Source organism: Dendrobium catenatum, unplaced genomic scaffold (genome assembly GCF_001605985.2).
Source record: "Dendrobium catenatum unplaced genomic scaffold, ASM160598v2 fragScaff_scaffold_716, whole genome shotgun sequence".
Taxonomy (NCBI): domain Eukaryota; kingdom Viridiplantae; phylum Streptophyta; class Magnoliopsida; order Asparagales; family Orchidaceae; genus Dendrobium; species Dendrobium catenatum.
The window spans coordinates 14,463,634-14,476,674 of record NW_021319178.1 but is presented as its reverse complement, the minus strand read 5'-3'; the positions used below and the strand labels follow the sequence as shown (position 1 = coordinate 14,476,674).

Here is a 13,041-nt window from a genome sequence, read left to right as displayed (position 1 = left end):
ATTAATATTGATAGATATTTAAAAAATTCACTTGAACAACACAAATTTAATGTGATATTTGAATTGAAAATTTTTAAATTAAACTTAAAATCATACGAACTCCAATTTCAACAAATTTATAATCACATTAAACATCTTGATTAAACAAACCTATCAACACTATAAATGATTTGATATGAGTCTAAATGAAGCCAAATCAATTATTTGAAGCATGTTTAAAAACTTCTAAACATTGAAGAATCAAATTGTCTTGAAATCTTATGTACTTATAATAGAAGCAAGCGGCTTGACAAAACAAAATTTAACGATCCGAAAATTATTTGATTCTAACATTATTAAGGCACTCAAAATGCTAGATAAATAATCTATGATCAAAGGAATCTCTATGGCTTGTTCAATAAAATATTTTGGATTATAAACCAATTTATTAACATACTCATCTCAAAATAGCTATAAATAAGGCTCTATTTTCTACTTGAAGGGAGATTTGAAATATGGAAGAGATAAAGAGCTCTATTGTATTTTCTAATAATCATTACAAATGACAAAAATTATCAATCATTACCACCTTCATTGGATATTCATGATCGGACTATTATCACTTGATTATTAACATCTAATCATATCACAAAATTTTAATAATCAATTCTTAGACACTTGATTTTTTGTAATCCCTACTATAGGAATCAGATAATTGTTCTCAATTATTTATAATTTCATCTTCAATTACGAGGAATGAAAAATTCTTGTATCTTTCGTTATTGAATGTATTCATTACAACTAGTTCAGCCCCCATTATTATCATATGATGTTATCACCCTTAACACTTCAATCTCCAATATAGATAACAAAACTTTCCACTTTTATTGATATGATTGGCCATTTTGTCCCTTTAATGACAATGATCTTTGAACCACTAAAGATATGTCATCATGGCAATAATTTCTCTCTTTAAAGTTTTCCTTGCAATCATGCTTTGTATTCAAGAAAGATGAACTTTTCCTAATTTTCTTAAGATAATGGTCCACCTAATTAAAGATAAGATTGACTAAGGCAACAATAAAGATATGAACAAGCAATGACCATAATCATATAAAAGAATGCATTATTTATGTCCATTCATAATTACAAGCATACACTTAAAAAAAAAATCATAAAATATGAATGGCCAAAGCTTAAGTAGCCACTGAGCTGCTTATCTTTGTTTCTACACTGTTACAAATCCCAGTAGTGTTGATGAATGAAGCTTCTCCCACTGGTTTTGAGAAGCCCATCATTGCAACTCATCAGTTTTGACAAATCCAAGTTCATAATCTACCTTCATCTTCTTAAAATTTTATAGCATTGAAAAAAAAAATAATAATAAAAAAAACCTGTCTTCAGCCAAGAATTATTACTGAGCTATATCTACTTGAACAGCAACTAAAGAATCAGGAAGAGGAAATGGCAGGGAGATGCAGGAGAAAGTCCCAACACTTGGAATTCACAAAAGTTTTTTTAGCAGTTTCAGAAGTGTTATAAGTTAAGTGGAAAGGCCTCATTCAAGAGAGATTATTCTGTGCAGACACCGGATAGTCCGGAGACTAATTAGAAAGCGTCACATCATAATACCGAGTGGTACCGAGCACCGATACCGAACAAAAAAAGGTGACGTGGGGCGTTCTGGTTGATCTCCGGACGCCATTCGGGATCCGCATTCGCAGAGAATAATTTTTCCTCATTCAAAGAGAACTAAATAAACAAAAAAAGAAGGCATCAACTTAGTTCCAGGGAAATAAAGTATTCCATATATTAAATGCTTAACATCAAACTCGCTACAGAAACTTTCTTTTTCAAGCAGGTAGTTTATACAGAACTAAAGGCTACAACTATGATGCACGGACACGGACACGGCGACACGGACACGACACGACACGAACACGGGACACGGCATTTTTTAAAAATATAGGACACGGGTGCGGCGTGGACACGGCATAATAATTTTAAATATAATATATATAAATTAAGGTAATATTATATTAAAAATGGCAAGCAATATTAAATCAATGTCATGATAACTTGTTTAGCTCATAACATAAAGATGTTTAATGAATGAATGAGTATGTGCTCCAATTTCTCTCACAACAGGAAGAGGATGATACTTGACCAAGAAGTTTGATTGCTATTGTTTGAAGAAGAGGTGCCGACGCTCCATGAATTAACCACCACATTTTTGGATCCATCCTCCATCTATCAACCAAAGATTCTTGATCACCAAAATCCTCTAAATAACCAAAGAACTTTGCAAGTTCTATATTAATTTTTCTTCTCTCCTCCTCATTTGGAAAATATCTTTTCAAGCATATCTTTCTCATATTTGAAACTTCTAAATCTTTTTGTGGTGAGACACGTTGAGGGTCTTCTAGAAGCCATTCTTTACTTGAATACCTTCAAATAATACAAAACATATAAATTACATGTTCATTAACTAAGAAATTTAAATTAATTTAAAAGATGAATATGAATGTACCTTGGATTTAATGAATGAGCCAAACAATGCAAAGGTGTGTTGCTTTTGCTCCACCTATCCTCAAGAATGGTATAGACAACACTCCAAAAATTTGAGTCTTCATCATTTGACTTTCTTTCATGTCTGTAAATAATTTCTTTCACTTTTGCTAACATAGAATCCCACATCTCATAAATCAAATGTAGACATGATTTATCTGTGTCAGCCTCTCTCAACATATCATAGATTGGATCAGTGAAATCCAAAATGTAGTCTACATTATCCCACCACAAATCATCTAAGATCTTTTCTTTAACATACCTTGCCTTCCCAACATCATCTTCTCGATAGCAAGACCACTTGTCACTAATCACCATAGATTGAAGAGCATTTTTAATTTGCTTGAATCTTCTCAACATGATTATCACAGAGGCAAAACGAGTTTCAGCAACAGCTAACATTCTCAAGTGGGAGAAGTCATTAAACATTGAAAGTCTCATTGAATGGTTCATAATAAAATTTCTGATCAGAACAGCATCATCTGCAACCACTGTTATCCAATGACATTCAGCATAAATGATTTCATTTGCCTCTGTATTCTTTGCTGCACAAATATTTTTTAGTGCCAGATTTAAAGTGTGCACAACACAAGGTGTCCAGAATATATGGGGATAAGATTGTTCAACTAACAATCCTGCAGCTCTGCATACCGGTGCATTATCTGTAATAACCTGCACAACATTTGAAGGCCCAATCAAGACAATCACCTCTTTAATCAAATTTGCAATAAAAAATTTATCCTTGTATTCTCCTTCACAATTGACAGCTTTAATAAACATAGGATAATTCTCTGTAATGGCCATAAAATTTATGAGTGGTCTTCTTTGAGGATCTGTCCAACCATCACACACCAAACTAACACCTTTTTCTTTCCAGACTCCTTTCGTCGGTTCAAGCAATGTCTCAATGTGTGCTCTTTCCCTTTCCAATAATTTTGATCTTAATGCATTGTAACCAGGTGGAACATATCCTGCAAGGTTATTGTTACATGCAAAACTGAATGCATTTTTATAGTAAGGATTTCTTGCAAGGTTGAAAGGTAAGCCCGCTGAAAAAAACATCCTTGCTATTTCACCATCTAACTCCTCTCGCTGCTGCAAGCTGAAAGCCTTCTCTAAAGGACTACTAGCAACTCCTTTTCTTTTCTTTGTTTGATAGCCTTCACTTCTGAATGATAAAGAATGATCAACTCTAACCGATGAGGAAGAAGCATGGGACGAACCATGGGTAGATGGCAAAGGTATCTCCTTAGGGAGTGCCCTTTTGATCCTACATTCAGCTTCATCAACTAGTCTGTTTATTTCAATCAACTGCGAAGTAGTAATCTTGGGACACATTTTAATTCCATGGCCAGCTATCTTAAGTAGATGTGCTTTCACCCTAGAATATGATCCTTTGTAGGTTCCACCACAATAATTGCATTTGAATGAAACATTCCCTCCTCCTTCAAATGTTTTTCCTAACTTGGTAACATGAAGCCATAATGGCTTATCAGTTTCTACAGATTGTTCTTTTGAACCTTCGCCTAATGCACTCCCACCAGCCGTAGAGCTCATTTTGCTTTAAAATGCACTGGTAAAATGGAAGTAATAAATGCTTAAAAAATGTCTCAAACTCATTTCAATAAAAACATAAATCTCTCTCACAATAAAACCACTATTTCAAAATGCAAGAACAACCTACAAAACCAAAAGCAAAAGCAAGAAAAACATGTGGATTCATCCAATTCCTACAGCAAGAAAATCATGTTGTTATCTTTTAAGTTTCTTTAGCTTTAATTGCAATGCACATTTATTACAGAAGGTTTTGTTGTGTGACTTGTGTCCTTTCTAATTTCTAAGCAGTTAACACATTGTATTTCAAACATGTATTTTTTTTTAACATTAATGATGAAAACTTGAGAAGTCTCAGTACAATGAATAACTTGAGAAGTCTCATGTATTCTGGGATCAATCCTTCATGTGGTCAAAGCCAAAACGAGCTACTAATTTTGATGTTAAGAAATTATCCTAACATAAGTACATAACACTTATGATAAATGAACACAAAAATATTTCTAACATAACACTTATGAATTCACGATTTCAGTTCTCTTTTGTATTGCTAAAAACTTAAACAAGATTGGGATTTAATTTAGGTAAAACAAGAATAATCGCATATCCTATAAACTAGGGTTTCATTTAGGGTTTTTTTCAAAACCCAAAACAATCAAAGTAATTTCAGAAAAAATTAACACGCTCTTGTGAACACAAATCTATATGATAAATGAGAAAAAAATTGAGAGAAATGACGAATGGCGAAAAAAATTCTAGGTCAAACTTACAGAGAAATGACGAATGACGAATGGCAGCAAAAAATTCTAGATCCGAAATCTGGATCGGCTGCTCGGGAAGGTCGGAAGAAGCCTGCTCGGGACGCTCGGAAGGTCGCCTGCTCGGGACGCTCGGACGGTCGGAAGCAGGAGGCGACGGTGCGGGCTGGAGCGTCGATCGGCTGCGCGACTCCTCTGCTCGGGACGGCTGGAAGCTCGCGTGCTCAGGACGGCTGGAAGCTCCGCCTGCTCGGGACGGCAGCGACTCCTCTCGACGGGATTAGCGACTCCGCCTGCTCGGGACGATGGCTGCGCGATCTCGCTCGAATGAATTAACCGGATTAGGGTAAGGGCTTATTAGGTGTTCTTTTTGTTTTTTTTTTTTTTTAATATGAAATAACCGGACACGCGTGTCCGATTTTTTTTTTTTTAAACAGGACACACCTAGAACGTGTCGGACACGTGTCCGTGCCGTGTCGGGCGCGTGTCCGTGTCCGACACGTGTCCGACACTGCATTGCCTCTTAAAACGAAGTGTCGGTGCATCATAGGGCTACAACAATCTCTTCTTCAGCACAAGCATTTGCAATTTTACTAATATTATTATGATATGGGACCAAATTCTTACAACCAAAATGAAGGAATTCACTGCATTAATACAAACTTGAAAGAAGATAAGTCAAATTCAACTGAATCAAGCCTGATGTTGTTAAACAAGTGAACATAAAAGCAATAAGCAAATGTGGTACCTGGATCAAATTGTCTGGTGGTTGAGAGCTTGGATTTTTTAATAAATAGCATTCTCAAGCCAAGAAATCAGCAGGAATTCCATTGATCTGCTGTAAAGCTTAAACTAAGGTTTGTTTGGGACGACTTTCTTACCGCTTCTTAAAGCAGTTTTTTAGTACAAAAAATAAAAATTTCGTATTAGAAAGCTGCTTTAAGAAGCAGCAAGGAAGTTGTCTCAAACAAAACCTAAAAGAAGCACAAGCATACATCCATGTGATTCCTCTCAGAAAATTCATTCACAAATAACATGGATTCTACTTCAACCGCTTGATTTTCTTTGCCTGTGCATGTATGGTAGGCAATGGAACCTTTAACAAATTCTGAAGCACATCAACTGCATTAGTAAGATCATCATCTTGTAAGCACAAGTCCATTGGAGAAGCGAAGAGGACTTCATTGACATCTTCCTCTAGTTCCAAGGAAAAGAGATGGTTGAAAACCTAAGATAATAATGAACAATTGAAATAGTTAGGCAAACTATAGCTTCCAAGGTGGTTGTCTTCATATTGTCACTATGGCTTCGTTTGGGACGGCTTTTTTGTTGCTTCTTAAAGCAGCTTTTTAGTACAAAAATTAAAATTTTTATACTAGACAGCAGCTTTTAAGAAGCTACAAGAAAGTTGTCCCAAACGAAGCTTTAATGCTTACCGCTTTCAATCTAGAAATGACCATCAGCCTGATTGTTGAGGATCTGGACACCAAATTAATCACGAATAGGCCTCCAAGAGAAAGGAAATCCTTCACTGATGAAAGGAAAGCTTCTTCCACAAATCCTGCTGGAGGACAGGCTAACCCAGAGCTAAACAAGAAATAAAAAATGAAAATTTCAAAAAATGCCAGAATTTTTCAAGGTATACTGCAGTAATTTAGGTTACCTTAGATCGGATGAATCAGCATCAACAATGACGATCTTCATACTCAAATCATCTTTATGCTTAGCAGCAGCTTCAGAAGGATATTGAACATTTGCATTTTGAATAAATTTAATTCCATCACCAATATGAACCTGAGAGAAACGAGTTACTAAGATGGTCCAAACAAAACACAAGTGATCCAATTTTAGGATCTCAAGCAAAAAAGCTTAATTAGTAAAAATATGAATCAAATACATGGGACCATATCCAAGTTAGATTATTTCCATTAAATTGTTTCAACAAATAAATAAGTTTCTATAAATTGTAGAGGTAGAAATTAGTTTTAAAAATGCATATTATAATTCAGACAACTTCAGCGCATGTAAATGAAAAAATATAATTTCATTTGAGATAGGACTAATGAACACATCATTGAAACAATACATATTATATTTCAATAAAATTCATCTGATCAAAAGCAAGAATCTCGTTGGAAACTTCACTATACCATTTGAGGGAACGCATGACGATATATAAAAAATAAGAAATTAGAAAATGCTTTACGCAATGAAATGTCACAATTTTTTTTATAATTGTATAAGTGATGGGAAACAAATAATATCCTTTACATATCCGCCCAGTTTATCGACTTTTTCGGAAATGCTAGAACAAAGAATTTCTTTATACATAATAGAAAAACTATACGACAAAGATCTTTATAATTCTTACGACAAATTTCACATGCGTATATTAAAAATTAGTTTCTCGTTGAGATAAATCCAACAAGCCCAATATCACTCAACTATAAGTTTATTGAGACACTTAGATGTTTGAAAATACTGAATGATCAAGTTAATCAACTTCTGCAGTCTGATAAAAGTGCCATGAATTCTGGTTGAATTGGACAAGGTACTCCTTCCAAAATTTTGTAAGTAGATATTGCTTCAACACATATAAGAAAAATTCCATATGAGAGAATTTTGTGGCTCAAAGAGTACCAAAACTATGGTTGCCAACATCCAATATATGTAATTGACCATAGCTACGCTTGCCATTGATATTGTCAATGAACATCATTGTCTGCAGATGAAGCCCACCGCCAACACCAATTTCCACCCTCTGTCGAACAATGCTGACATCCATCGTTTATCAACACCCATTACCAAACCAAGTTGATGTTCAGCGTTCGTCATAATACATCTTCGACAAATGCCAATGCAAGTTGCCTTATCATGTAATCAAGTCATCTCCAATGGCATAAAAGGGTAAATCGTTGCAACTTTCCACCTACATAATAGAATTATTTCAACTAGGTCAAGCCCTATAATTTTTTTTTCCCTCAACACTTTCAACATAGTGGGATAAAGGCTTGATATTGTCGTTGAATGCTTTCAGCAAAAAAAAGCCTTCTGCTTCTTATAAGCCGCCATCTACTTATCTCTATGTGCGATGGTTTTTTATGTGATACTAAGATGATAAACTCACCCTCTACCTGCACAAATATTCTCGCACGCAACAATACTACTCTTCCACAACCGCCCACATGATAGCTTTGAAATTCTCGGCTTTATCTTCAATGTGCTGTCCAAATTCATACACTCAACTTCCAACAATAGAAAATATGCTGAATGGATGGCAATCCACGCAGAATAATCCAGCAATACATAGGAGGAGAAAGAAAAGCTGATGATGAGCTTTTATTGGAGTCGATCATTTCTGAGATCTAATTCCAGATAAAAAATGTGATTCCTACTTTCACTGAGAAGATAAAGAGGGAAGTACCAAGAACTAAAGAATATTCAAGTAAACACAGATGAAAGATTGTTCAATAATAGTTCCATTGCACCTTGGTTTTGGGTATGTTTACTGAGTTTTTAACACAATAATTACAAATTGCCACATGAAAGTACAATTTATGTAATTTACGTAAGCAAATAGCCTGTAGCTAACATTCAAAAGCAAAGTAGAGAAAATTCGGCATTTTTTTAACATAGGGAAAAATGAATGAAAGATGAAGAATTGCTTAAGAAAATGATTAGGTCAATGAAAATAACCTTCAATTGTACATCCTCCTTGAAATCAAAGTAATCCTTTGCAAGCTCCAAGACAACAGGATCCAACTCTACAACCTGCATAAGAGTGAGCATTGAAACTCTGAAAAGCAAGTTGACATATTATTAAGGACTAACCTCGATGTCTAAAAACGGAAGGCAAATGTGAAGAAATGTGGGAAAAAGGCCAGCACCAAGACCAACTACGATCACTCTGACCTGCAAGCATTGAGTAATTTTTTTAAGCAACAAAAGAATGTTTACTTCTAAAGATTACTAACATTGATAAGGAAATAAGATGTAATGTTAACATTGTTATATTCTGCCTAACAAAGAAAACTCTAGAATATGTTAAAACTTAAAAGCAACAAAAAATTGCTCAGAGTTACCTATTGATGAAACCGTTCTATTTATTAACTTCAAGGTAGAGCATTACCCTTTCTTGCAATGAAACTGCATTTTGCAATGCAGAAGCTACCAGAGAGAAGCCAGAAACGATTCCACTATGATAAGAGCTTGCCAGAGAGCTATGGTCAATCTCCATATTGTCTTTAGATCCTAATTTAGTAGATGAGAACAAGAATAATAAAAAGCATAAAAAAGGTTTCAGATCTTTTCATGGTATAAAAATTCAAGCAAAATTAATTCAAAATCCTTCAAAATGAAGAGGTGAAAATGGTAAATAAACTTTAGAGGGAAATACAAAACGTTTGATGAATAAATAGATGATCCCAGCTAAGAAAGAAAAACTTAGCCAACATTATGTAGAAGAACATTTAACTTTTATGGACAAAATATTTGAATAAGCTCAAAAGAAATTCAAGTAAACTTCTACAAAAAAGAAAGGCATTAAATACCATCAGACGATATAGATGTGCCATTTCTTTTCCGGCCTCCCTTTTTAGATTTTGAAGACAAACTGGTTTGCCTTTTATCTGCTTCAATAGAATTACTTTTGGGTTTTAAAATTAACAGGGCTTCTGATTGAACCAACCCTGAGCTTCGCTCAAAAACTAGGCGACGAAACCTCTTATTTTCGGAACCAATATGATCAGAATTGATGCCTTCAGCAATATTGTCATAAATCACGTCTTCAACAATAATTGGCCCTGTTGTCTTAGATGTAGCCTACATGACAAAATGCATATACAAATTACTAAAATAATGAGATAAGTGTCGCGCAGTCATTAATAGATCAATGGGTATATACACTTGTATCCAATGACAATGCAGAACAAAAACATATTGATCATTTGAAAATGGTGATATTCATAATTAAAGTTTAAAATAAAACACATCAAATTTTCCGATTGCTTTTTTTAATAAAACTAGAAAATTTTATTACAAGTAATAGGAAAAAATTACAACACAAAACAACTGCAAAAAAATTCTAGAAGAGAAGGATAAAAAATAAAATACACCATGAAGACCAATGAAGCCAAAGCCAAGCCAGAAGAGATTTGCCTCTCATGATATGTTTAATAGATTAAACATGACACCTAAGAACTTTAATTGTACTAACTTCTAAGAAATAGTTCTATGAGCATGCATCCTAAAATGGACCTTAATTGGATTGCTTTGGACAAGTAAGTTCTTTATAAAGTTTGCACGATGGAACTCAACATTGTCCATTTCCATGATGAGTGATTGACAAAAAGTAATTTTAGCATTGGATGGGCAATGCAGAGAGGCCAACAAATAAAATGTGAGACAGACTATTTTTTATTTCTCCTTTGAGTTACATCATTGATTTGTTGGAAATATGGCTTGAAGAAGATAAGTATGAGAGTTCATACTTTAGTAATTTTAGCATTGGATGGGCAATGCAGAAAGGCTAACACATCAAATGCGAGACAAACTATTTTTTTATTTCTCATTTGAGTTATATCATTGATTCATTGGAAATATGGCTCGAAGAAGATAATTATGAGAGTTCATCCATGAGCAACTAAACAGGGATTGTTGAAATCACCATATGCAAATGATAAAGAACTATCATGGTTCCTAGTTAATGAAGGTAAGTAGGTTTCCCACATTCAATGCCAAATAGCTGTCCCAAAAAAAATATCAATATATTGAGAGTAAAAAATTTATGCACATCAAATCACACATATAGTTAAAGAATCAAAGATTTTTAAATGGAAAATTACAAAGGGAAAAATTAGAGGGCAAGGACAAGATAAGAAACTTGCACCATAAGACTAAATAGGTAAATTAGAGTTTGTCTCGCTCCAAAGTCCAAATAACTTGGGAACATCATTATAATGTTTGCATTGAGGCAAACAAGATTTAAATGATGTTGAAGGCACCGATTATTATGGTCATGTACATAGACTTTAAGTGTAATAAAAGTGAGCAAAGGCACGATCAATGGCATTTTAGGGTGCTATGAACACGAACACCGATAACTTTGGATGGTGTCACACGAGCAACATTATGCTGTCAACCACAACTAGGAAAGATGATTATCATCAATGTTGCCTTAGATGGCAACAACAAATGGTAAAATGTTGTCACCATCGACGAAGAATAACATCATCTCATTGATGAGAAATAACAGAAATCAACTGCAACTTGCACCATGTCATCAGTATCAATAGCAAACAAGATCGCATCATCAATGAATCACACCATACATCAATAATAAACTACTACGCTAATCATCATTAGCAAGCAACATTGAGCATCAACATCAAGCAACATTATATCATTGTCACCTATCAAGGTCATATAAACAAGTTGCTCTTGACTTTAATATTTACTCCATAATTTGATCCAATTGAACATGACAAAAAAAACAAGAGACGTGACATCGCACAAGTTCGACTCAAAACATCTCGATTGAAATTAAAAATGCTCATTCATCACTCATTTTGTATGCGTATGTAGCGTTAAAATTGCAAAGAATGGACCCCTATGTTATAAAATCACCGCATGAAAATAAAAATGCAAAATTTACCAATATGCATGACGAGGATGAAATTTTGATATGCATAAGCAATGAGAATTAATGATAGTCAGCCCACACACATTCTAAATTTTTTACCAAGAAGTTGATGCCATTTTACAGATAATCAACCAAATATTTTTGCGTCATGACAATCACATTAAATATGATGATTGACAAACCTCTTTTATGACTTTTTAGCTATTATCTCACAGGTATATAGTTATTGTTGTATTTGATATTTTAAAAACATCCTTTATAGGCATTTTAATTACATAATATAAATATCTAGTTGATGTCGTCTTTTAAAATTAATAGATGATCATATGCCTGATGCAATGATTGTTTGTGTCAAAATGGCAAGTTACTTTGTTGTATTATTTATTCTGATATGACATAACCTTTAGGTTCCTTCAGCTAAACCGTTTCAGCTGATGCATTCCAATGGTCTTTAGTTAATTTCACAATCTTGCTCAATTTTAATGTACTTACTGTACCTGCAATCACTATATATTTTGAAGATAATATAGTGATATCATTCATAAATGATTTTTGATCACTACTTTATGTAGTTAAGTTGATGTCACTATTTTGTATAGAACTTTGTCAATTTTAGGTATTCCAATCATCATAAATCCTTATAAGCTTCAGGCACGTTGACATCTAGATTGAGATTCAAATCATTATCCTTCCAGATATGAAGTTAATTTATGACCTCTGTCAAGAGGTCAACTTCAAGTCAATTAAACACATCTACCTCAATTGTATTAACTGATAGGCCTCCTCATAGAGATAACTTGTGGACACAACAATTTGTCCTCTACCACGTGTTCATCTTAACAATATTTAATGAACCTTAAAAGTTAATTTTAAAAAATGATGATCAAATAGGAGATGGAAATAATTTTTTTCACTCTACTTGTGATTGGGTATCTTGTAAGCTTGCTTTCCCTTAATGAACTTATTTTATAATAATTTTTAATCAAGTCTTCCGACTCCATTTTTCAATCCAATCCATTTGTTGAGTCATGCTCCCTATTTAAGAGACTTCTCTTGGATATGGAGGATACCTGCACAACTGGGACGTTGTCAAATTTCAATGGAACTCTCCACAAAAAAAAATGACTAGCAGTAAGTTTAGACATAAAAAAGCACATCTAATAATTAAACTGCCAAAAAAAAAAAAGAAGTTGAAAAGGCAATTTAAAAAAAACAAATAAAAGAAAAACAACGCAGGCCAGCACAAAATCAACTAGAGGATGAAAGATCAAATACTAGATAAATCGTAACGACTTAGTAGCAACAATCAACAACACGGGCCTGCATAAAATCTGTGGGCTCCGAAAATTCGACCCCGGTCTCCACTCGCTTTTCTTATTCGGCGAGGGAGTTTTAACTGAATAAGTTCCGAGGTAAATTTTGGAAGGCAGATGGGTTTGTAGATAAGACACTACCCAGAGATTTCGCCCTCATTTTGTGAGGACTTTATGATCTGAGTTCTGGTTTCCTATAGGCGCAAGCCCCTATAATTAATTACCCCTC

The 13,041-nt window shown here is 34.1% G+C and overlaps 2 protein-coding genes across 2 annotated transcripts in view; both read right to left on the bottom strand.

Moving 5' to 3' along the window:
* Positions 1 to 2,094: 2,094 nt before the first annotated feature.
* Positions 2,095 to 5,302, bottom strand: LOC110099207. Its single transcript, XM_028696117.1, has 2 exons — positions 2,577 to 5,302; positions 2,095 to 2,474 (listed from the first exon to the last, which is right to left on the bottom strand). The coding sequence occupies exons 1-2, from the start codon at positions 4,102 to 4,104 to the stop codon at positions 2,464 to 2,466; spliced, it is 1,539 nt and encodes a 512-aa protein (XP_028551950.1). The 5' UTR covers positions 4,105 to 5,302; the 3' UTR covers positions 2,095 to 2,463.
* A 192-nt stretch (positions 5,303 to 5,494) lies between these two features.
* Positions 5,495 to 13,041, bottom strand: part of LOC110099229 (eEF1A lysine and N-terminal methyltransferase) — a 23,665-nt gene continuing 16,118 nt past the window's right edge. Inside the window, exons 10-16 of the mRNA XM_020826312.2 lie at positions 9,410 to 9,680; positions 8,989 to 9,110; positions 8,691 to 8,771; positions 8,556 to 8,630; positions 6,523 to 6,653; positions 6,296 to 6,446; positions 5,495 to 6,087 (exon numbers count right to left, since the gene is read on the bottom strand). Coding sequence (XP_020681971.1) covers positions 5,902 to 6,087; positions 6,296 to 6,446; positions 6,523 to 6,653; positions 8,556 to 8,630; positions 8,691 to 8,771; positions 8,989 to 9,110; positions 9,410 to 9,680 — 1,017 coding nt within the window. The 3' untranslated portion in view covers positions 5,495 to 5,901. The remainder of the gene's footprint in view (positions 6,088 to 6,295; positions 6,447 to 6,522; positions 6,654 to 8,555; positions 8,631 to 8,690; positions 8,772 to 8,988; positions 9,111 to 9,409; positions 9,681 to 13,041) is intronic.